This window comes from Lissotriton vulgaris, chromosome 12 (assembly GCF_964263255.1).
Source record: "Lissotriton vulgaris chromosome 12, aLisVul1.2, whole genome shotgun sequence".
In the NCBI taxonomy this organism is placed as follows: domain Eukaryota; kingdom Metazoa; phylum Chordata; class Amphibia; order Caudata; family Salamandridae; genus Lissotriton; species Lissotriton vulgaris.
The window spans coordinates 622,494,385-622,519,890 of record NC_141700.1 but is presented as its reverse complement, the minus strand read 5'-3'; the positions used below and the strand labels follow the sequence as shown (position 1 = coordinate 622,519,890).

The following is a 25,506-nucleotide window of genomic DNA, read 5'->3' as shown; positions in this document are numbered from 1 at the left end:
ACACAATTATTTAATTGCTGTATCCCTTTGTCTTAATTGCCTGTAAATAAAATGATTTAAACCATAAACTGTGGGTGTAGGTATCTTGAGGTAAAGCTTGGGCATTTTGCCTTATCTGGGATGGCAAAGAGGTCAATGGTGACAGAAGTACCAGTGGAGTACTTGGGTATTGACTTCCTATTTATGGACTTGATGGTGCATCCTGCTTTACACATCCACAAATGTGTTGTCGATCCCTTGTAGGTGCTACACTAAAAAGATGCATCCTGTTGCAGACTGTCCAGTTCCAGATCTCCTTAGCTAGTGCAGACAGCGGGGAACTAGGAACCCCCCTGTGTTTGTATGTAAAGATGTCCGTTATGCTGTTTGCCTATTGAGGACAACTTTGCCATACACAACCTTGTAGAAAGCTTTGAGGGCTAGTTGGATGGTCATCAGGTCAAGCTAGTAGGTGCATCAACCCTGGTAGTGAGGTGTCCTTGCACAGTCATGTTGCCAAGGATGTGCGCGCCACGCAGTGAGTGATGCATTACTGGCAATGGCCACTTATGGATGGAGGGTCCAAGAAAGCCTTGCTTAGCAACAGGTTGTTTCTATTCCACCATTGCAGAAAGCACAGAGCAGTGTCCTTAATCAACACTCGATCTTACCACTGACCCTCCGCTTGTAACCATTACTCGCAAGACACTGTTTGAGCGAGTATAATCTGCTTTGCAACACAATTGCTCTGCAGGATGCCATCATACCAAGAGCAATAAGAACAACTGATGGACAGAATGCAGAACAATATCTTACATTCACCCCAGTACAGTGATCTGGGCCTAAATCTATCGTTTTTTTGCTCACCATACCATTCCAGTCTGGACCCAGCCATATGCTAATCAATCTTGACCCTGCGCCCAATGGGAACAGTCCAGCCTGAACTGCCAGGCCAGGCCCTCCCTGGACTGGAAACAAGCATCCTAGGACCGGTTTCGGGCTTTCAGCCCTCATCGGCCAGGTTAGCTTGACTCCAGTGGCATGGAGAGCACGGGACCCACGTCTAGGCATACCCATCCCACTCGGGTGACGAATGCAAAAAGAACAATTGATGGACCGAATGCGGAACTCTGTCTTACATTAACCCCAGTACAGAGATCTGGGCCTAATCCATCATTTTTTGCTCACCATGCCATTCCAATTTGGACACATCCATATGCAAATCAGTCTTGACCCTCACCCCTTTTGCATATGTCGCCCTAAGTGGGAAGGGCATGCCCAGACGTGGGTCCTGTGCTCACTGCACCACTGGATTCAAGTTAGCCTGACTGATGAAGGGTGATGCCCTGAAACCAGTCTCAGGATACTTGTTTCCGGTCCAGGGAGGACCTGGATGGCAGTTCGGGCTGGACTGGTCCCACAAGGAACAGGGTCAGGATTGATTTGCATATGGCTGGATCCAAACTGGGGTGGGGTGGTGAGCAAAAGAAGGATGGATTTAACCCAGATCCTTGTGACTGGGGGTGAATGTTTGCATTGTCCAGCATTCCGTACATCAATTGTTTCTTTATCATACCAAGAGCTTCATTACAGTAAGTGTAGAAGTGTACTGAAAATGAAGCTAGGAAGGGCTATTTCTGTTGTGGCTAGAGGTGGAATTACTTTGCATTTATGGTGAACCCTAAGCTGTGGAGCAGAGTTAGAGGTACCTGAGTGTGTGCTAGGCACTGTTGCCAGCTGCTGTTCTTGATCAGCCAGTCATCATGGTACAAGAAGACATGGATGACATGGATACCCGCCTTGTGTAGATGAGCAGACACCACAGCTAAAAACCCTTGGAATGTGATAGACCTGTGAATAGGTAGTATGTCCACTTACCAAAAAATGAACGCACTGTTGAAGGATACGATGGATGGGGGGGTGTAAGTGCCCGTACCCAAGGTCTATCGATGTCATGAAATCTTCTTGGCAGAGCAGCAGGCTGGAGTCCTGCAAGGATTTGTTTCGGAAGTACTCCAACTAGCTATACCAATTCAATGGCCGCATATCGAAGATGAGCCGTAGGGAGCGATCTTTGTTTGGAATGAGGATGTACAGCAAGTAGAGACACGTGTATCACATTGGTGTGGAGGCTAGAGCTGTATTGTGCCCTTTTGGGGGGGGTGTTTGAATATATTCCTCTAGGAAAGGGTAGTGGTCTTGGCTGAGAATAGATCAACATGGTGGTATGTTGGGGGGGGGGGTGGGGGGGGGGGATTTTGAGCAGTAGCCCTGCTGAACACCTACTAACACACACTGATTGGAGTGGATTTCCTCCCACCGAAGGTGGAAATCCTTTATTCTCCATCAGACCAAGGTTGTACAATAAGGAGAGAGGGGCACTGTGGGGAAATCAGTGCTTGAGACTGGAGGCTCCTTTACCGGAACCATCATTGCCCTTGCTCTTGTTAACCCTGTAACCAATCCTTGAGTATCATCTGCTTGCTGGGGACTCATGTAAGGCCTGTAATTGGCTCGGCAAGGTTTGCATTTGGCCAGAAGATGTGGTTTTGTGTCTGGCCCTGGATCGCAGTCTATGAGGAGTGCCCTCCGGAATGGCAGACTGCAAGGCACCAATAAACCTCACAATCTTTGTGTCATTTTATATTGTTTCAGCATCTCACCCACTTGGAATCTAATGAGATGGTCCCTTTCAAACCGAATGCTGAGAAGGTGTTGTTGGACCTCTGAATGGAACCCAGAGATATGACGGATGGGTATGCTCAGACGTGAGTCCCATGCACTCCACACCACTGGATTCAAGCAAGCCGGGCTGAAGACGGCTGGAATGCCAGAAACCGGTCCTCGAAAGCTTGTTTCCGGTCCAGGGAAGGCATGGCTTGGCAATTCGGACTGGACTGTTCCCATGAGGCACAGGGTCAGACTGATTTGCATATGGCCATGTCTGAACTGGGGTGGTGTGGAGTGCAAAAAAACGATGGATTTGGGCCCAGAACTCTGCACTGGGGTGAATGTATGACATTGTTCTGCATTCTGTCCATCAACTGTGGTTTTTGCATTTGTCACCCCGAGTGGAATGGGTATGCTCAGACGTGAGTCCCATGCACTCCACACCACTGGATTCAAGCAGGCCGGGCTGAAGTCGGCTGGAATGCCAGAAACCGGTCCTCGGAAGCTTGCTTCCGGTCCAGGGAAGGCAGTGAATTGGCAATGTGTCACTGGGTGGTTGCACCAACTGCCGAACGCTTGCCCGTGATGGGGATGTGCTTGCTCTCCTCATCTTAGAGGTGGGTCCCTATAGCCTGTATCACTGGGTAATCTGGTAGAACCTGGCAGTGGATTTAGAGGGTCATTGGGAGAAGACTTAAATTTCTTCTTGATTCATGGTGAGACCATCTCTGCCCTGACAGGATCCTGAAACTGAGGCCAACTTGAGCATGCCCTTCAACATAGGCAGGAACAGGTCAGTGTGCTCAATCTTGGAGAAGGTCTCCACCAAAATGTCACCCACATACTAGTAGGACATCCATGTCATATTCATGGTGGTGGGTGGCTCTCCGAGTGGCAGAATGATACGTACTGGTATCCTCTAGGGGAGGTAGGTTGGACGGGAAAAGTTACAGATCTGGATCATCCATAGGGTCAATGCTGTGATCATCCCAGGGGTTGTCGCCATCCCCTGCACCAGTAGGCTGGTTGTAAGGGTCTCAATGACCTTTCAGGTGATTCTGGTGGAGGTCATGATAAGGTTGGGCATGGTGGAGGAGGTGGCAGCAGTTTTGATTGCTGGGTTTAGAGTTTGGGTGGTGTTGCGGGGATTCTGCATATACACAGAACTATGCACAGGAAAACAGGACCTCGGTGTAAAGGGGTTATACCTTCCTACCACCTTAGTACCCAAAATTGACTAGCTATAGTGTCTTATTCGTTCTCCTATATAATCACGAAGTAACAAATGATTAGACAACCCAGAACACAACACTCCAGACTCTCTCAGGGATTGCAGTAGCAAGACGTACCTTTTCGCTCACTCACTCAAACTTGTCCAAAATAAGAATTGTCAGAGTTGTGGTTATAGTTCAAAACGTTTACTTTAACTATTGTGTTCTATAACACAGTATACAAGCCACTACCAGCAGCAAAATGCATAAGCCTAAAACAGTGAGCATTGTTACAATTCCATAGAAAATTGTATTGTATTGTATTGTAGATTGGGTTTATATAGCGCTTATCACCCAGGGGTCTCTAAGCGCTTGCCTTGGGAACCCGTCCTGGCTTTTCCCTGTGAGATAGCCCCTACAGGGCATCCCCAAGGTGAAAGCCAGGCATCCCGCTGCAGGGGGCCGTTGTGGAGATTAAGCAAGCTTAATGCCCAGAGTTGCAGAGTGTGAGCCCATGATTAGGTCAGGCACCGAAGCGAGAATTATCGAGTCCGTGGACATTTGAGCTCAAGACCCTGCCGCGTCGGGAATTGAACCCTGGTCCCGGGTCTGACCTCTGCTTCAGGGTCTGCCTGCTCTAACCAGTGAGCCACACTTCTCTCAGAACATAAAGGGAGATGTCATCATATACAGACAGTGGAAAAAGGGCTATACGGCCTAACCATCCTCCACTTGGTGATTTGAAGTTTATTATATAAAGGAAGATCCCTGGGCTTTGTCAGCAGACCCCATACCTTAAAGCCTAGATGGAGGTTTTACATCATAGGAACAGCATAGCTCTTCTCCAAGGAAAGGTGTCTCTCCAAGTGTGTGTTTGAACAACATGCATCAACGTAATATCAAAGCACGAGTCTTGAGCAGTGCAGCTGTGTTAGCATGTTTTGTCTAGGTGCTAGGGACTGACCAGAACAGAATAACAAGGGGTATTGCTTACCGACCTTGCACATCGTTTTCAGACTAAACTCCAGGAACAGGCAGAGAACGCAGAAAGCAGACAGTTCTCATGTGAAAGGCACAAACAGAGTTTCGCAAAATAAAGTCATGTAGTAAAGTGCGCAAAAGCAGCATCATGGCAAGCAGAGCTTATGCTAACTATGCAATGTCTACAATGACCCTAACGGCCATATTACAGGGGTAGGGCTTGTTACCTTGTCCTTATACCTCTTAAGCAACCTGGAAAATGGTGCATCAAAGGCACTTTACCCCTCAAGTGTTAGCCTTGTTTCTTGTGAGTTTGGGTCCGCGTGGATAATAGCTTCCCTGGAAGTCCCTTACCAGAAATCCTGTTAATTTCTAGATGTATGAAACGTCATTTCTATCTGGCATGGAGTTCTTCTGCCAGTCTCTCCAGCATAGGGGCCTCAGGTTCCTTTAATCTCAGTGTTAAAGGAGTGCAAGATTTCGATTTAGCATCTGGTCTCAGTGGCGTTCTCTGCACAATTTTGGCTCTGAAAGGGGAGGTTCGGTGCCATCTGGGCACAAGGGGGAGGGGGTTCAATGAGTGTCAAGCCTCAACGCCCTTTGGTGGGAGCTTGTTGAGCTCTGAAGCCTTCTCTTGGTGCCAACTGCAGCCAAAGGATGGCAAAGGGATGGAAGATGAGGTTTTCCTTCTGAAATGCTTAAAACTGGACACCCATCTCCTGCGAGACAGTTGCTCTGCCTCAGCATAGGGGTGATACTCCACGCCCCTCTGTCTTTTTTGGTGTGAAGCCATCCTGATCTTCCTCTGAGTAGCTTGAGGACACCATCTCAGAGTTGAATGTCGGATGGGCCTTTGGGATTCCGGAGAGATCCTCCTCTTCCTCCTAGATGCTGAGTGGGTTGTGTCCAATGTAAATGTTTGGCATCACAAAAGATGACTGCTGCTGCATTTGAGTGCACCCAACACCTTTCCCTTCAGTACTTCAAGGTTTCTTGAAATGAAAGGCAAATCAGCACTCAAACGAGGTCTGCTGTGGTCGGGTAGAGGCAGAACTTGCTAACGCGGTGCTCGTCTGCCCATGGGTACTTTACATTCATCCTTGAACAAAATTGGAAGGGTGTGTGTTCCATCAGCTTAGTCCTGTCTGTATTCTAAGGGGCAAGCTTAGCAAAGATCAAAAAAGACTCGGCGAAGTTGAAGACTGAGGTACCAACAGCCAGGGCACTGAAGAAAAGCGATCATAAACCAAGCGTTGAGGAGTAGAGTGGTGCTTTCACGGAATGAACCGTTAAATTGAGTGCGATGTTGGTTCCGAAGAGTGGAAAAGTTAATCCCCAAAACCTGCAAGGAACACGTTAATCTAAGAGCAATTGCACAGCATGCCCAAACCAGATTGAGAAAAACAATATTCAAAGGGGGAATCAGTATCCATGTGCATTGTGGAATAAGGGAGAAGTCACAGGGACGCAAGCATCTTCAATGGAAAACAAGTTGTAAAGTCCAAGCCCAACACCAGATGACAGAAGTATGTAGAGTAAGTGTGTTTATACCCATTTATGGTGCAAACACATGTTTATGCCCATATGAAGTAAGCTACAAGCTTGCTGTCAACAGCTGAATACATTTGAAGTCTTTAATACTAAAAACACATGCAGAGGCAAACATAATAATGCAATGCAAAATGCAACTGTGCTTTGATTTGTCTATGCAACATCTGAAGGATTCCTTCAACAGAAGATGGGTTAAATTAACTCCCTAAACTCCCCATACTCATACAAATAGTTTGGAAATCTCACATTGGCACTAATGCACTAATAAAGCCAAACACAAAAAGACAAAAATGCAAGTAATTTTCAAGGCTTCAAAAGCAAAAGTAAAAAGGTCCTGTTGGCTGGCTTAAGCGCCAATGCACTAACACTAAGGACCTCACTAAGAGTTTCTGGTGTATCCAAAAGATGCCCAAACTCAGATTAGGAGGTGTGTGAAATGTTCACACACTCTGTTTTACCAGAACATGTTACTCTAGGTACACCCTTTAGGTATTTGTGTGGGTAAAAGCTGAAAATAATGGGTCGAAAGAGCAGATTCAATGTGAACTAAACGGCAACTGTGCGTTATTTTCCATTATGATCTTCTATGAGTCTATTTCAAAATTTGGTAGTCAAATTGCTATGGGGCGATAGAACATGCTACATGAACGGATTCCAACATTGTTGAGAATCTGGATTGGACAACTCTGTGGTCTAGCCTCTCATATCTTGGAATAGTGTTTGATGTGCAGAAATCTGCCCACATTAACTGAATGATCATTTAATATACATAACATTACTAGAGATCCCTGGCAATAGTAGAGATCACAAGACTAAGTACTTACTGCACGCCTAAAAATAGAGAGATAACGGATCTGGCATCAAAAGAGAGAAACCAAAGATTCACTAACTACTCTGATCTGGCATGGTATGGCTAGGTTACACAACTGACATAACCAACATCCAGCATCACCAGGCTGAGGTCCAAAATTATTCTCCAAACACATGATGGCAACTGAATACAAGGATGTGGGGGAGCTCACCAAGTTGCAATCGTGAAGCAAAACTTCAAGAGATGTAACAAAAAACAAAGTATTTGTATTAATGTACATAGCCAAGTATAGTTTTCAACTCCCTTTATGAAAAAAATGTGAAAATGCTATTGATAAATTTGAATTTAAAGACAATCATATCCATGTCCTGGTGCACAAAACTACAGGACTAACCACACCAATAAAACATATTTAACCTACCCAGAATGCTTTAAATGTGTTATAGTTTGGCTTTTATAAAATAGGAACAAATACAGCATACCTCTCTACTCCATTCATCTAAACTCCCCTTCAACTTAACTGTTTGAAAACACATGAGGATTTGTTTTCCTACCAGCTTGCTGGTTGTTCATACTTAAACCAGCTTAACCCATTGCAATCTGGTATTGCCCAACATCACTTCACAGAGATTACGCTACTATGTGCAACTTCCAAACCTCTTCCAACCACAATCATCTCTCTTCCATTGTTACCCTCTTCAATCTCACTATTGTATGCAACACTGTGACCAAGTATTCTATCACAGCACATGAAAGATTCTCAGCTCATCTCTCTTACCAGCCATTCTGTTTCCAGGCTTCTACATAATGGACACCCAGCCTACAACTGCATTAGTGATTCCCTGGACATGATTGGGCGCTCTCGTTTTCACATCTACACCACCTCTCCATTGTTGGCATTTCCTTTCACTTACACAAGCCACAAACGTTCTTATCCTTCACAGTGCCTCTCAGCAGTAGTGTGCTGCATACCCCCTTCTCTAAAATCAATATCATTCACTCATCTGCATTATCTATTTTTAGGGACAAGTACTGTGTCACTTCTTTCCATTTGAAGGCTTGTCATCGCCCCGGTCTTCTGGAACCTTTGTGGGCAAATTACCCCAGCACGGTGCCTGGCTTAGCGAGCCATCATGGCGGATGTGTGCTTGGCGAGCTCCTTTCAGCCCAACACACATCCTGCAATTATCCGGACTCCACCCCCCCCCCCCCCCCCCCCCCAATCCCCGTGAGCTCCTGGCAGTGATTTTGGAGCACTAACTAGCTGCAGGTTTTGCCTGGTGCGACATTGCGGCACCAGAGACAGCAGAAACGGGGTGTCTGGACCACGCACAAGGAGCGAGGAGCGGCCCAGTGCTCAGCGGAGGAGCCGGGGCGTGGAGTTTGGCGTGCCCGATGGGGGTGAGCTGTGTGTTAAGCCCGATCCTGCCAGCGGGTGCCGCGTGCTTCTTTGGGAACACCCTCCGAGCAGCTGAGGACGATGGCGGACATCGGGGGGCATATCGGCCCTCGGAGGCTTGGTACAACCGCCAGAGACTGGCTGTGAGAGACAAGCACTACGGCTGAACTGGGTCAGCCCGATGAGGAGTAGCGGACCGGGCTGAAAGTTGTGGCCTGCGCTGCGGGATCCTGGTGGTCGGCGCTGTAGCCGATGGTGTGGGCAGCGGTGACATCAGAGGCGAGAGTGGCCACGTGTCCTCCTGCGGGCTCCCCCGCGGGCCCCACCCGATGGGCCGCGGGGGGAGACTGCGTGGGCATTTACCTGGAGCCCTTCCTTTCTCAGTGCCCCATTCTCCCCCCCCCCCCCCGAGACACCTATTGACGGCGGCGGCCTGGCTTGTGGCCTCACCGGTGGATGTGGAGGTCCGCTAGGGGCTCCCTAGTGGTGAGGTGTGGCGGTGGCCTTGTGATAGGCCAGCACCACACGGCCCCATCGTTGATAGAGCGGGCTTGGATGCGGAGGCACGACGGCCAGGTCGGGCCTTGCAGGTGAGGAGCGCTGCTGACGGTCTGGCACAGCGATTCCTGGCTGCACATCTGGAACATTGTGGCATTTCTTGGCGGTGGATGCTCCGGGAGAGGGAGGGCCCCTGGTGTAGAGGTACAGTGTCCTGCTGAGTCCTATTTACCTCCCCCCCACAGTTTGAGAGCGACAGCGCAGTCGGGCCGCGGGGGTGGAGAGTAAGGAATTTGGCGCTCCTCCCCAGGGATACCCGGACTGAAGGTTGGCCTGACCGCAGGGGCCAGGGACGTTGGTCGTGGTGGGGCCACGCAGCTGGGGGTGTGCTTGCAGAGGAGAGGGGCCCTCCCTATCGACCAACAGTGTGACTGCGTCGGCGGGTGGTCAGACTGCGCACACCTTATAGGGGGGCCGCTGTCGGACGTGGGTTCCTGGAGCGACTTGCTGGCCCTGGGTGGGGGGAGTTTCCCCTCCAGAGTTTTTTTATTTTTTTTAATTTTTATTTACATTTGTAATGCGCATTATCACCCAGGGGTCTCTATACGCTTGTCAGAGGGTGCACACAAACTAGATGGAGGAGCGGGGGGGCTGCTAGGACGTACCCCATGCTTCCAGGAAGAGCACGGTTTTAAGCTTCTTCCTGAAGGGTAGGAGGTTAGTTTCCTTACGGAGGCTCACTGGCAGGTTGTTCCAGGCCTCGGGGATTGCATTAGAGAATGCTCAGCCACCCATAGAGGACAGCTTAAAACGGGGGCCGACTAGAAAGGTAGCCTCCGCTGATCGGAGTGTCCTACTGGGGACATAGGGGACTATGCGGTCCTTGATGTATCTAGGACCTTGTCCGTACAGAGCTTTGTGAGTAGTGCAGAGCTCCTTGAACTTGATTCTCTGCCTAATTGGGTGCCAGTGAAGATCCTGTAGCAGTGGTGTGGCGTGTGTCCGTCTTGGTTTTTTAAAGATTAGTCTTGCTGCGTCATTCATGACAGTTTGTAGTCTGGCCAACAGTTGTTGAGGAAGGCCTGGGTACAAAGAATTGCCATAGTCCAGATGCGACAGGATCATTGCTGAGACCGCCCGTCTGTGTGTGGCCGAGGTAAGGAGTGGAGACAGTTTTTGCAGTTGTCTTAAGAGGCCCACACAAGTACCAACGACTGCAGAGACTTGTTGTGCCATAGAGAGCTTGGCATCGATTTTAATGCCCAGGCTTTTCACTGCCGCCGCCGGTTCAGGGGAAGGCCCCAGTTCTTTTGGACAAAAGAGATCGTTCCAAGGGCTGGATGCTGTGGTGATCGCCAGCACCTCTGTTTTATCAAGGTTTATCTTTAGTGAGTTGGCTGACATCAAATTAACCGTAAATTTTAATATGTCTTGCATTCTTACATATATCATGGGGGAGTTGTCGATTTGAATAATGATTTGAGTGTCGTCGGCATAATTATAAAGCCGGCACTCCATGTGGTTTAGTACAGAGATCAAGGGCTGCAGGTAAGCGTTGAAAAGGAGGGGTGAGCGTGCTGAGCCTTGGGGAACTCCGCATGAGAGAGATGTTGGGTTGTTGGATTTGGATCAGGGTCTGAGTTGGTCAGAGTGTATCAACGCTGAGGGAGTCGCTGCGCCGACACCGGGCTTGGCCCTGCCCGAACCAGAGAGGAGACCACTGCAAACTGCCATGACGAGGGACAAGGGTGGCAGTGGCTCGACTAAGCATGGGCCCATTGACAAGTTCACTGGCCCGGGAGCGGAGGCTGGTGCTACTGGGGGCCAGCAGGAGGCCTTTCCAGACAATGCAGCCCTGATGGCGGTGATTACCCAATCCTGGGACATGTTAGATGCCAAGTTCAGAGCGGTGGGCTAGGACGTCATGCTACTGCGACAGGACCTGCGGAATGCAGTGGCCCGTATCACTGAAACGGAGACCCGCATCTCAGGAGTAGAAGACGACGTAGCGGCTTTGAAGCAAAAGGTGGCGAGCATGGAGAATATTCAAAAGGGCCTGGCACTCCGGGTCGAAGATGCAGAAGGACGGGCCCCAGGGAATGACCTACGCTTTGTCGGATTTCCGGAGGGATGCGAAAATGGCAATATGGAACAGTTCCTTACCCAATGGCTCAAAAGCTGGCTCCCTCCGGAGGCCATGTCCCGGTGCTTCGTGGTGGAGCAGGCCCATAGAGCGCTTATCCAGAAGCCCCAGGTGGGGGCCCGCCCACGGCCCGTGATTGCAAAACTCTTAAACTATCTTGATCGCGATGCCATACTGAAGCAGGCCCGGGCAAAAGAACCCTTACTCTATAAAAACATGCGTATCCTGATATTTCCAGACTACACACCGCTGGTACAATAACAGCACCAGTCGTTCATGGCAGCGAAGGCCCGCCTTAGGGATCTCAAGCTCCCATATGCTCTACTGTTCCCGGCTCGCCTGTGGGTGGTATACCGCTCCTGCACCCACTTCTTTGACACGCCAGAGGAGGTATTTAAATGGACAGATGAAACTGTGCGGGTGCACACGCCGCCTGGGCGGGAGTCGGTTTCTTCATCGAGCGAAGTGGCGTTAAAGGGACCCAGAGGACAGCGGCGGAGGGGCGATAGGAGGTCACGATCCCGGCGGCGCTCCATGTCCCTCGGGGCCTCCTACCACGGGGGTCCAGTTCCTGGACAACAGACATTGGAACCTTAATCTCTGTTATTGCTGTGGTGCCGTGGTGTTCTTTTAGCTGAATCTGGTGCATGTTTTGTTCTATATTTGGCGGGGGTCTCGATGTGGGCTACAGCCCCACCTGTCTAGTATTAGTTGGGGATATGCCTGGAAGACATGGGCTGTAAGGTGGGCATCCATGGGCTGGACTGGCCCTCGTCCCCCCGTTGGGGACAGGGAGCCAATCCTGCCGCAACAGATACTTCAGCGTACTTGAGGTATGGGGTGGGGGGTTTGTTGTTGGGGGGAGGGTTGTTTTAAGGTACGAGTCGCACTTTCACGAAGGGTCCATTTCGCTATACACGTGCACTTTCGCGGCTCCCCGTCCGCTATACGGCTATGCCCTCTCCCTGATGACTGGCTGGACAGATAGGGGTCAGGTGTCCTTGGGTACCCTCGGCATTGTCAGTTGGAACGTGCGCGCGGTCCAGGTCAAAATCAAACGCGGGGCTATACTTCGTCAGACGAAGAGGGCCGGAGCAGACATCTTCTTGTTGCAGGAAACCCATTTAATGCGTACGAAGGCCCTAGGTCTACAGCGATATGAGTTCCAGCAGATTTTTCATGCCGGGTTCACGAGAGGATCGAGGAGGGTGGCAATCCTGGTACATCGCAGAGTCCCATACATACATGCGAAACAGTGGGCTGACACGCAGGGGGCTATTTGTTCATCCGCGGTATGATTGGAGAGGAACCCCTGATACTAGGTTGCGTATATGCCCCCCCTCCCTTACAGTGGCCGCTGGTGGAGAAGATACTTACCTTATGGGCCGACATGCCAGATGTGCTATCCATAGTAGGCGAGGATTGGAACAACGTAATGGATGTAGTCAAGGACAGGGGCAGGGCAGGGGGGGCCTGGGAGGTGGACAACCCACGAAACTGCACTCTATGACTAGGGGTCTTGACTGGGTAGATGCGTGGCGGCACCTACATGGGGACAAACGAGAGTACACATATCTTTCGGCGGTCCATAAGTCCTTCTCCAGACTCGATTACATTTTCGTTCCCAAAATGGTGGCTGGTAGAGTGGCGTCGGCTGAGATTCTCCCTGTGGTCTTTCGGATCCCTCCCCGATATCTGTTGCGCTTCGGATGGGCAGGGGGCGACAGCCATTCCGTTGGTGTCTCTCGGTGGGGCACCTGCAGAGTGAGGAGTATGGGAAGCACATGAGCAAGGCGATCGCAAATTATTTCACCATCAACGAGGGATCGGTCTCTATTGCCGGGACATAATGGGAGGCTCTGAAGCCTACCCTGTGAGGGGCGGACCTAGACTGGTGTGTGGCGGCCCATAGGAAACGCAGGGAAGACCTGGTACGGGCGGAAGCAGAGGTAGAGGTGCTGGAGCGCCAGAGCCGGGATGCAGGTGAGGGGCAGGCAGTGAGACGACTGCTACTACCGCAGCAGTCTTATGCTGCTCTCCTGATGGACGAGGCCCAACAAGTTTGGCTAGCGACGCGGAGCAAAATATGTCAATGGGGGGACAAGTCCGGCAAGATGCTCCATCGGCTTTGCCAGGGCACTTTCCATGCCCAGGCCCTCCCGGGTGTCTTGGATGAGGCGGGGAAGCCAATTACGGACCCTGAGGCCATAGCGGAGAGTTTCGCTGCATATTATGCAGATTTATATGCCCCTCTGGAGTGCTTACCGGAAACTACCGTAGACAAATTCATAGCGGATCTGCAGCCTAAGGCGGTATCGGATAAGGTACATGATCGGCTGACGTTCCCTCTGACTGATGGGGAGCTGGGCGCGGCCCTGGGTGAGCTCAACTCTGGGAAGGCTCCTGGCCCCAGTGGGTTCCCAAGTGAGTTCTTCAACAGGTACAACTTACAGCTGGCCCCTTACTATTGGGTAGCCTTGGAGGAGGCCAGGGAGGAGGGCCGGCTCCTCCCGGACTGGAGGCACGCAGAAGTGGTTGTGTTCCATAAGCCCAGACGACCCCTGGAGCAACACGCCTCCTATCGTCCTATCTCCCTCCTAAATGTGGAGGCTAAAGTCCTGGCCAAAGCGTTGGCTAACGGCCTCCTGCCTCACATCTCGACACTAGTACTTCCAGACCAGGTCGGATTTATGCCCCAGAGAGCGACTAGGCACAAAATAAGGCAGGCACATGTAGCAATTGCGGTGGTCCGACAGACAGGGGAACCGGCGGCGCTCCTCCTGGCAGACATGGACAGGGTGTTTGATTCCCTAAGTTGGGTGTATTTGTTCGCACTGCTGCGCAGACTTAATTTAGGCCCACGTTTCATGTCATATTTGTTACTCCTATATACAAATCTGATGGCATCAGTACGGGTGTCCGGGGCGGTCTCTTCCAGCTTCTGTCTCTCGGGCGTACGGCTACAAACGACTCTGCTGGAAAACTTGGTATTTTGACAAATATTGCTTTATAAATAAAACCTCATTTGTGACCATCTAAGTAACGAAAACGCTAACCATAGGAAAGGACTGTGAAAAGACGAGGAAAATAAGAAAAATCTTGTGGAAGATAAGAGCGGTAAATATCTAGAAAAGTGAAGCCGTACTAAGAATAAGGACGAAGAAAGACTACTATATTAGAAATTGTTGTATTAGAAGAAACCTGTTGAGGACATCAGCTGTAAATTTTCGGAACAAGTGCAACCGTTTAGAAAATAAGTACAAGTACAGATTGCTACAATAAAAAACTGCTGCACTGGATACCCTATACCCACCCGAAAAGAAGAAAGTGATTCTGTTGAGGTCCTGAAGAAGGTGGTACAAAACCCACCGAAACGCGCATAGACCTGGCGTGGATTCCCACATAACATTCTGTGGTCTTCACTTAGACAGAGTGATTCTCTGCTAAACCTTATGTACAGAAAAGAGTGTTTGGATGAGGAATGAATGAGTGGCACATGTATGTATGAGAAAGTGGTATGAATGATGATATTAGGGTGGTTTTAACTTTATTTATTCATTGTGTTAGACATTTGAAATGTTGAAAGATGGACTAAGAAAAATATAATGAATTTATAAGAAAGAAATCTTTAAAAAAAGAATTTAAAAAAAAGTTTTCTCAAGTTCAAGTTTCAAGTTTAACATTTGTATAGCGCACTACTCACCCAGAGGGTCTCAAGGCGCTTGAGGGATAGGGGTACTTTGCTTATCGAATATCCAAGTTTTTAGTTGTTTTCTGAAGGAGAGGTGGTTCTGTGTAAGGCGGAGGTGGGTAGGGAGAGAATTCCAGGTTTTGGCCGCTAAGTAGGAGAAGGATCTTTCCCCCATGGTGGATCAATGGATGCGTGGGATTGCGGCGAGAGCTTGATTGGATGATCGTAGTTGACGGGTGGGGGTGTTGAGGCATTCGGGTCCTAGGTCGTAGAGGGCTTTGTGTGCGTGGGTGAGGAGACGGAACGTTATTCTCTTGTTGACGGGGAGCCAGTGGAGGTCATTCAGGTGACTGGAAATGTGAGCTTGGCGGGGGATGTCTAGTATGAGTCTGGCTGAGGCGTTTTGGATGCGTTGGAGTTTTTTCTGTAGTTTGGCTGTGGTTCCGGCGTATAGGATGTCTCCGTAGTCCAGTCGGCTTGTGACCAGTGCGTGGGTGATAGTCTTTCTTGTTTCGGTGAGGATCCAACGGAAGATTTTTTTGAGCATGCGTAAGATGTTGAAACATGATGATGAGACGGTGGTGACTTGTCTGGTCATCGAGAGGGAGGAGTCCAGGATGAAGCCCAAGTTACGTGCGTGGTCCGTAGGTGTGGGCGCGTTTCCCAGGGCCGGTGGCCACCATGAGTCGTCCCATGCGGAGGGGGATGAACCTAAAATGAGGACTTCCGTTTTGTCAGAGTTCAGTTTTAAACGGCTGTTCTTCATCCACTCGGCTACTTCTTTCATCCCTTCGTGTAGGTTGGTTTTGGCGGTGTTTGGGTCTTTGGTGAGGGAGAGGATCAGTTGGGTGTCGTCTGCGTAGGAGATGATGTTGAGGTTGTGTTGGCGTGCGAGGGGACTCATGTAAACGTTGAAGAGGGTGGGACTGAGTGATGATCCTTGTGGTGCGCCGCAGATGACTTCGGTGGCCTCTGATCTAAAAGGGGGGAGGCGGACTCTCTGGGTTCTTCCAGCGAGGAACGAGATGATCCAGTCCAATGCTTTTCCTTGTATTCCGACGTTGCTGAGGCGTTGTATAAGGGTGCTATGACAGACTGTGTTGAAGGCTGCGGAGAGGTCAAGTATGATGAGGGCAGCTGTTTCTCCGTTGTCCAGTAGTGTTCGAATGTCGTCTGTTGCTGCGATGAGGGCGGTCTCGGTGCTGTGTTTGGCTCGGAAGCCGGACTGTGAAGGGTCGAGGGATTTGTTGGATTCGAGGAAGGCGGCGAGCTGACTATTGACGGCTTTCTCAATGACTTTGGCAGGAAATGGGAGGAGCGAGATGGGGCGGTAGTTCTTAAGTTCAGTGGGGTCTGCTGTAGGTTTCTTCAGGAGGGCACTGAGTTCGGCATGTTTCCAGCTTTCCGGGAAGGTAGCGGAGTTGAGGGAGCAGTTGATGACATCTCGGAGATGGGGTGCGATAATGGAGTCTGCTTTGTTGAAAATGTGGTGGGGACATGGGTCAGTTGGCGATCCTGAGTGGATGGAGTTCATCAGGCGGATAGTGTCTTCAGTGGTGATTGGGTTCCAGGCGCCGAGGTTGTTGGAGGGGGGTTTTAGTTCGGAGGTGGGTGGGGTGGACTGGTCTCCGGATTGGTTTTCAAAGCTGTTATGTATGTCAGCGATTTTGTTGTGGAAGAATGAGGCTAGGGAGTCGCAGAGGTCTTGGGAGGGAGTGATGTCGTTGGTGCCGGCGGTGGGGTTGGTAAATTCTTTGACGATGTTGAATAGCTCCTTGCTGTTGTGGGCGTTGTTGTCAAGTCGATCCTTGAATGCTGATTTCTTGGTGGATCGGATCAGTTGGTGGTGTTTGCGGGTGGCGTTCTTGAAGGTGGCCAGGTTGTCAGTGGTTGGGTTTTTTCTCCATGTTTTCTCGAGGGTGCGACAGAACTTCTTGGATTTCTTAAGGTCATCGTTGAACCAGGGGGCTTTTTTGCTACCCTGCTTGATTTGATGTTTTTTCAAGGGTGCTAATTCGTCAGCGCTGTGGGTGATCCATTGTGTGAGGTTGGTGGCTGCAAGGTTTGGGTTTGATGATATTGCAGGAGGGTTTTGGTTAAGCATTGTGAAGAGTTGGTCGGTGGTAATTTTGTTCCAGTTTCTGTGGGGAATTGGTTGTGGGTGGTTGTGGGTCGTAGTCTTTTTGTAGTTGAAGTGAACGCAGCTGTGGACTGTCCAATGGAGAGCTGTGGTGTGATTGAAGGAGATGTGCTTGCTGGAGGTGAAGATTGGGTCGAGCGTGTGTCCGGCATAGTGGGTGGGGGTGTTAACAAGTTGTTTGAGTCCGAGATTGGCGAGGTTGTCCAGAAGGGTGGTGGTGTTGCTGTCGTTGTTCTTTTCCAGGTGGAAGTTGAGGTCTCCCAGTAGAATGTAGTCCTCGGAGGGGAGGGCGTTTGGGCTGATGAAGTCAGTGATGTCTTCGCTGAATTGTGTGCGGGGTCCTGGAGGCCTGTAGATGAGAGTGCCTCTGAGTGTGGTCTTGGGGTCAGTGTGGATCAGGAAGTGAAGATGTTAGGCGACTGCGAGGTTATCGTCGGAACTGGTCGAGATGCGGATGGTGTTCTTGTGGACGATGGCGATGCCTCCTCCTGTTTGGTTGATGCGGTCCTTTTGGATGATCTTGTATCCGTCCAGGATGGCTATGGCGATGTCGGGCGCTGATGAGGCGTTCATCCAGGTTTCTGTGAGAAAGGCGACGTCGTGTCGAGAAGGTTCCAAAAGGTCAATGGCGTGTCTGTGGACCGAGCGAATGTTGAGCAGGATGCACTTCAGGTGGTTAGTGTCGGAGCTCTGTTTGGAGTTGGAGGATTTGGTGTGGGTCTTGATGCAGTCGAACTTGCAGGAGTGGCAGGTGAAGGGTCCATGGGTGTGTCCTGGGGCGGCTTAATGGCAGTTTGGTGGTCGGCCGGGGTTAAGGGCTGAGAGGGTTGCGGCGTCGTACGTTATGCGGGTGGAGTGGATTTTGCGGGGGCCAGGGGGTTTGGCGCTGGGCGCGATCCAGGCGCGGACGGGCGCAGACGGGCTTACCTTTGGCGCGCCTTTGGCGCGCATGGGGCGCGACCGCTGCGCGTGAACGCTGCGCGTAAGTGCATCTGACATAAGTGGGTAGTGGAGGGGGGCGGATCGAGGGAGGAGCAGGCGGGAGCGGGGTGGAGAGGACGGGCTCCGAGGCACAACAACAAAATGGATGGCAGCAAAAGCAAAACCGAAACAGGCTGGGGCACAGGCAGTGGCACCGGCACAATCAGGCACCAACAATTATTTCCTGCAATGCAATGCGAGCGCCACGACAATGCAGCAATGAGCTATAGAGCGCCACGAAAACCACAATGCGCAAATGAGCAATAGAGCACCACGATATTACAATGCACAAGCTACGAAATCCAAGCAGGCAGCAACCTAGGCAGGCAGCAATTGTTTACAGCAACAAGCAATGTGAGCAAGCCCAACGATACCAAGGAAGACCAGGGAGCGTGGGGAGCGACCGCTTCCGATGGAAAAACATGTTTGGAAAAACATACCAAAAACAAAAAGTGTTACTGGCATATCTTGAAGGACATAATACATTGATACGAACTATGTTATAATGTATAAAGTATGTGGGCCATGAGGGAAACTTCCTTTTGTTGTCTCTTCCAGCTTCTCCATCGGGCAGGGCACCAGACAGGGGTGCCCCCTGTCGCCATATTTATTCGCCCTAGCCATGGAGCCGTAGGCGGCATGGGTGCGTATTGACACACAGATTAGAGGTTCTGAGTGGACTCCGCGTCTGTCGGACAGAATCGCGCTTTATGCAGATGTTGTCCTTTTTTTCCCTCACAGCCTTGGACAGAACGGGCAACGGCTCCTGCGGATCATGCAGATCTTCGGGGAAACGTCTGGGCTCTATATGAACCCGCGCAAATCCACGCTGTGGGTTCTGGGGGATCGGGTGAAGGTAGTAACATGGCCGTCCTCTATTCAGATAGCGGTAGGGGGCCTGGGGGTGTCTGTCGGATGTGCCGGCCATCTCCTGGGAGCGGAACCTGGCACCGACATGGGAACGAGTCCGGGCAGATATCAAAATCTGGTCACGCATGCCTTTGACACTCTATGGTAGATGGGCTATATTTAAGATGGTAGCCCTCCCCCGGGTACTATACCAGCTACAGAATCACCCATACCCGATCCCGCCCAAATGGTTCCGACTGGTGAATTCTGTGCTTGGGCACTTCCTGTGGGAGGGGGTGCAGTGTGGGTGGCGCTACGCACATGTTTTCTCTCCACCTATTGCGGAGGACTTGCGACGTCGGACATTCTCTCGTATTATAAGGCCTAGCATTTATTGTTCCTCAATGAGTGGTGGTATGGCGACAGGGGGGACCCAGCATATGCATTGGAGCGTGGACTCATGCGGTTCCATACACTACAGACTATTCTTTACTCAGCGCCGTTGCGAGGCCCGTTGCCACCAGCCATGCAGGTTGTGTTTCAAATTTGGAGGCAGGCGATGCGGCGCATGGGATGGTGGAATACCCTGACCCAAGAAACCCCCCTATGGCATAATGGGCGTCTGCCTGATCTGGCGGCTCTGCGGGGATTCCGGGGCTGGGATGCTATAGGCATCTCGCCCCTAGGTGATGTTATGAGGGGTACAACACTTAAGTCCTTTAGAGATTGGCAGGTGAAATTTAGCATGCCCCGATCCCAGTTCTATCAGTATCTTCAATTCCGCCATGCGCTGTCCCCCTTCCTAGAGGGCCTGGACTCCCTACCTGACTTTAGCCCACTGGAGGCGAAGTTCTTCATGGGGGATTTAGAGTCAAAGAAGATATCCCTGATTTATCAGTCCTTAGTTACTCACTGCTCCCCCATACTTCAGAGGCTTCGGGAGGCTTGGGAGGAGGACGTGGGCATATTGGAGGAGGAGGATTGGAGGGAGGCCCTTGCGGACCCCCGGGGAGCATCTATAGCAATGTGTCTCCGCCTCATTCAATTTAAGTTCCTGCATAGGGTCTACTTTACTCGGGTTCGACTGTGGCGGGCGGGTCTAATTGCTTACCCGAAATGTCTTCGCTGTGGCCGGGAGGAGGGCACATTTATGCATACCGTCTGGCAGTGTCTATCCCTGGACCGATTTTGGAGGGGGGTGTTCTCCTGCCTATCGGAGGTGTTGGGGTGGGTGCTCCCGCGTGCGCCACAGTTCGCCCTGCTTCACGTCATGGAGGGCATAGGGTCAATGTAAATAAAAGACATCTGATGCAGCTGGGCCTCACACTGGTGAAACGCGATATTGCTAAGGCGTGGAGGGATCCCCGGGCCCCCTCGGGAGCAGCATGGAAAAATGGGCTAGACTTTTGTATGGGGCAGGGGGGGGGGTATGGGGAGTGTGAGTGTTTCTGCAAAAAATTAATTCTGTACTATACACCATGGTCACAGAATGAACTTTAAGGATGTTGTGCGACTCGGGGGGGGGGAAGGCGTGGGAGGAGAGAGTTGGGGGGGGGGGCTCTTGCTATTCTAATTGACAATTATAGTCATGTGTCTTAGTTGCCTCCCAAAAAAAAGAAAAAGTTGATTGCCTTTTTGCTATTGTAATGTCTGATACTGCAGTTGTCTCTGGGGTACAGAGTCCTGCAACATATGTGCAATTCGACAAAATACGTTTTAAAAAAAAAAAAAAAAAGCACACAATTGGAATTATTTTTCAATGACATCATTGATGCTCAAGCATCTAAAACAGTCCTAAATTCAGACATACATCAATTTCAAGATTGCCAAATCTCTAAAACATAAACTGACCATGTGTAAGATATACTACTGCACTTCAAAGGCTTGCTTTTGAGACTACTGCAGTACTCTAGTCTCCCTCAACAAAATACTAAATTTCAACATGAGGACCATCGAGAGGCACTACCAACATCATTCCACCTTCATCAAGCACAAAGGCACTCTGCCAAACACAAATGTCTAATGAAAACTACTCCCCCTTGAGGTCAAACCAATGAATTATCATAAAGCCAGTCTGAGCTATTGGCATATTACACCCTGGCTTGCTCTTTACACTCAACTCACATCACTCTATTTGGAGATTTCAAGATATTCCGTGCTCCCACAAGGTCATTAAACTGCTTCCAAGGAGTGGCCTCCTCAGTCGAGTCTGAACTGCCTTTCGCCTTCCAGAACTTATAAGCGTCCCTAGGTCCACAGCTTAACTGGTCAATTTCTCCATAATTTAGGAATATCGGTGTATTGTACGTAATTAGTAACTTGCTTGTGTACTGGCATAAGTATGTATTTTTTATGCGTTTGTCTTTGTTATTCTGAACTGTTTTTTTACTGAATTCCTATCATTCTTCATCAGATTTATCTAAGTTACAACCTAATAATGTCTTAAGCTGCTCAGTACAAATCAATACATACTCAAACTGCTTTAAATAAACACATGAATAACAAGAAAAGACACTATATGTATCACCTTTATGCTTACCAATGTATGTAAACTGCCATATGACTCACCTGGGTTTTCTCCTTCCTCAACTCTGGAGAGACACTGCATTATTCGCATCTGCTTAGAGACTTGTGGCAAGGAGTCACAAGGGCGTTCAATAAGAGCTGGCAAAAAAATGGAATCATACAAAAATATAAATGTACTCATCAGATAACAATGAATAGGTAGGCATGCAATTTAACGTCCTGAATGGATTCTGGCTACAGACTGTCCACTTATTTCCACAGTTCCGTTTTCACTGGACAGTAATCTTGAATTAATCACATCTAACAGATGAATCATTATTTCAGAGTGCACAATCTTCCAATGTTCACACAAACAGACACCCTCATATGGGCCTCCAAATACAGAAATAAAGTAGTTCCACCTGAATCTCTTCAAAAATGGGAATTCCCATCAAATCAACCATTTCTCACCTTCCCTATAAGGCTGATTGTATATTTTAAGTCAGAGCAGAGAACATGAACTCTACTGTGAAACCAAGGTAGTCACAGCTTTAATGTGGCTAAAAGGCAACATACAGAGAATTACCAAACCCTCAAATATAAAACTATGTCAGTCCTTGTGGAACAATATGTTCTCATTCAAAATGTAGGCCTCTAGGACTCCCACTTCCCTGCAGAAATGTGCCCATGCTTGCAGACCATCTGTTTCACAGGGCTCGAAAATTCCACTTGACAACTCGCATAGTCGAGCTAAATTTAACAAGGTCGAGCTGTTTTTAGGTCCTACTCGCCCTTTCTGGCGAGTAGGAAAACAAACCAACTTTTGTCCTCTGTTTGTGAAAACGGAACAAATGTAACAAGATTTAAAGGCATTTTTATTGCTCACAAAGTTAATGAGCAATAAAGATGCCTTTAAATCTTGTTATCTTGTCACATTTGCTCCGCTTTGAGAGACGGGGGTCAAGTAGGTTGCAGTTAGGTAAGTACCATTTCTTGGATTTTTCAAGCCCTGGTTTCAGTTATCTCATTTACCAGATGTGAGGAAGTCCTTGTGGAATGCTCAACCCTCAGTTTACGTGTAAAGGGGAAGGGCACTGCAGTGATGTTTCAAGAAAATGGAAAAATAGGTATGGAAGGAAAAAGTGTCTATTAGTGGAAACTTGGAACAGCAAATTATTTTCACTATGCAGTGCGATCTTTTATGGTGGTCCCAAGGGGTTACGACCTGTTAAACGTCTCGCAGACCTGGTGCTTACATTGTAAAATAATGAGAGCTGGTGCTAAAAAGCTCTACTATGAAGCCCTGCAGCTCAAATTTAGCACTGCACAGTCCCTGGGAGAATCATACACATTCCAGCTCTCACATTTTCTGGCAGTCGGGTTAGACCAATGTACATCATCCTTGTATTCTGAGCTCTATAATCCCTTGAATTAGACTCCGCTGAACCTCAGAACTGGCTCGCTTTGTAGGGTGGATATAGTTGAATTTGTCCTCAACTGAGGGAACATAACTTGGCCCATCAGCAATCCGTCTGGTCTTAGAAGAAGAGGCACAGGGGTGGTGGTATGGGCACCCATAAGGAAGGGGGAATTGTGTTTTAATCTTCACGTTTTTCTGATGTATGTTCAAGTTTGATCTGATGTTCAAGTGATTTGCTTGGTAGGGGTAGGCACAGTAGCGAGTGGGATTGTTATGTGTTGCTTTGCAGAGAATAGGGCGCAGAGCTACGAAGCAGGAATGCAGGAAGCTAACTCTGTATATGGTATACCTCTAAGTGGTTATACCATGCACAGAGCCCAGAGATTCCCCAGATGTGTACAGGGCACAATGTAGTCCCAAAGTGCGCCATTTGTCTTACTGTGGGCGAGCAGCCTTAGGCCTAACTCAGAGGAGTGTAAGACATTTGTTATACACCCATTGATAAATAAATGACACGACTCAAAAAGGAGATCTACACCAATTTGAGAAAAACAAGCTTCTTTCAAGATTTACTTTAAAAAACGCAAGATATTCGCAAAAAAGGTAATTACGTTTTCCAGGAAAAATACTTAATACTTTAAAAAGTGGACACGGTGCAATTTTCGAGCTTTGCAATGTTAACCTATGGGAGGAAAACAAAGAATGCTGTTTTTGCAAGTAATTACTCGATTTACAGATCCAGTCTTCAAGGTCTTTGGTCAACACCAGTCAGGGTTCAAATTAGTTCCAAGAGTGCACCACCAGCAGCACTGGGGCGGCCCGGTATAGAGGTCAAATTTGAGGTCGGGAGCCCAATGTTTACTAGCGTAGATGGGGGTACTCGGAGTTGTGCTGCTCACAGGTGAGTAAAGTGGTGTCAGGGGTCAATCTCCTGGAGTTAAGGTACGTAAAGTGGGGGGGGCCAAGGCAGAACCAAACTAACACCCTTAGTGGCTCAGGGGCAGCCAGTTGCAAAATTCTAACACAGCGTCTGGAGCCCAATGTAATTCAATGGGGTGGGGGGGAATCGGTTTGGCCAGGTGCTGGCCAGAAAAATACATGTTAGAAATGGGATCTCTGGCTGGCCAGGGCTTGCGCCAAAGTCAGTCAGAGGCCACCACTCCTAAGTCAGGGCAAGGGAGTTACACACCAAGATAACCCCTGCTCACCCTCTAGGTAACGTGGCGCGAGCAACAAGGCTAAACTTGGAGGCTATGTAGGTTAAGTGTTTGCGCGCGCACCCAGCAACAACACCCAAGGCCCACCACAAAGGAAACTCCACACAAGGTTATATATAAAAATAGCCTTTGTATTATACCAAAACACATTAGATAAAACACATACTTTACAATGTGCCAACAGCCACGGGCAGAATTTACAGGGGATATGTACAAGACAGGGCCACTTGGACCACTGTCAGGAATAGGCACCTTTAGAACTTAGCACTGGGTAGAATTAGCACTTAGAACATAGAATATAAAATTACTGTAGCACAAAATATAAAAATAGAGCACACAACCAGTAACTACTGGTAAAGGTTAAGTACAACCTACGCAACCCTAACCACCTTAGGAACAGGTCACGCAGGGAACCAGGACCTCACTAGCACCACCTGTACTAGCAAGAACAACCACCTAAGTATCACAATACCTGTAGGGGTATAAGCATGAACATATTACACATGATGCATCACAACACATTCAGAGGTGTAGGGAAGGAAAACACATGATGCATAAAACATACATTCAGCGGTGTAAGAACAAGGCACATGACGCATCAAAACACATTCAGAGGTGCAGCACAGGAGAACACATGATGCATAAACAACACATTCAGAGGTGTAAGGAAGGAAAATACAATTGCGCAAAACTTACATAAGCCACCACCTGTGGCAGTCCCTAGGCCCTCTGGCCTTGTTGGGGCTAGCACACCCTGTGTCCCAATGTCAGGGGGGCCTACACGTAGCAGCTGCCCACTAAGTGCTGGGCAGCTGGAGATAATGGGGCCACGTGGGAGACTCGTGGGCTCAAGAACCAAACAGAATGTCACCTGACATTGGAGTCCCCCTTCTGGGGACTCGTAATCAACAAATGGCCCCCAAGTGCCTCGTGGGCTCTAAACAAACACTGTGGCACTCCAGAGCCTCTCAGGGCTCGTAAACAATAATGCGGGCGGGGAGCCTCGTGGCTCTGAAGGAGAATGCCCCCAAAACTGGTGGAGTCCCTCTCGGGGGACTCGACAAGAAATGGGCCCTGAGCCTCTCGTGGGCTCTAAACAACTAATTGCCCCCGTTGAGCCTTTCAGGGCTCTGAACAAATGCGGCACTTAAGAGCCTCTCGTGGCTCTAACACTAAGATGCCCCCTGAGCCTCGTGGGCCCTAGACCAATTATGCCCCTCGGTGGAGTGAGCACACAGGGGGGGCGGACACGAGTCGTGCTTTTGTAGCAGAGGAAAAAGGAGGCAGACACGCCAGCTGAGCTGGCATAGAGTCAGTCACTGGTCCTTCTCTCATGCTGATGCGGCTCTTCTGTGTCCAGGCTTCTTAGGCAAGGCTAAAAAATTACTAGACCTACAGGTCTAGTAACTTAAAAAATCTACTCAACCTAACTGTAATGCGCTTGACCTCTGTTAGCAAAT

The 25,506-nt window shown here is 49.4% G+C and overlaps 1 protein-coding gene across 1 annotated transcript in view; it reads right to left on the bottom strand.

The window, feature by feature from the left end:
- The window catches only part of TERF2 (telomeric repeat binding factor 2), a 663,265-nt gene that overhangs the window by 623,683 nt on the left and 14,076 nt on the right, over positions 1–25,506 (bottom strand). Inside the window, exon 2 of the mRNA XM_086945762.1 lies at positions 21,473–21,568. Coding sequence (XP_086801888.1) covers positions 21,473–21,568 — 96 coding nt within the window. The remainder of the gene's footprint in view (positions 1–21,472; positions 21,569–25,506) is intronic.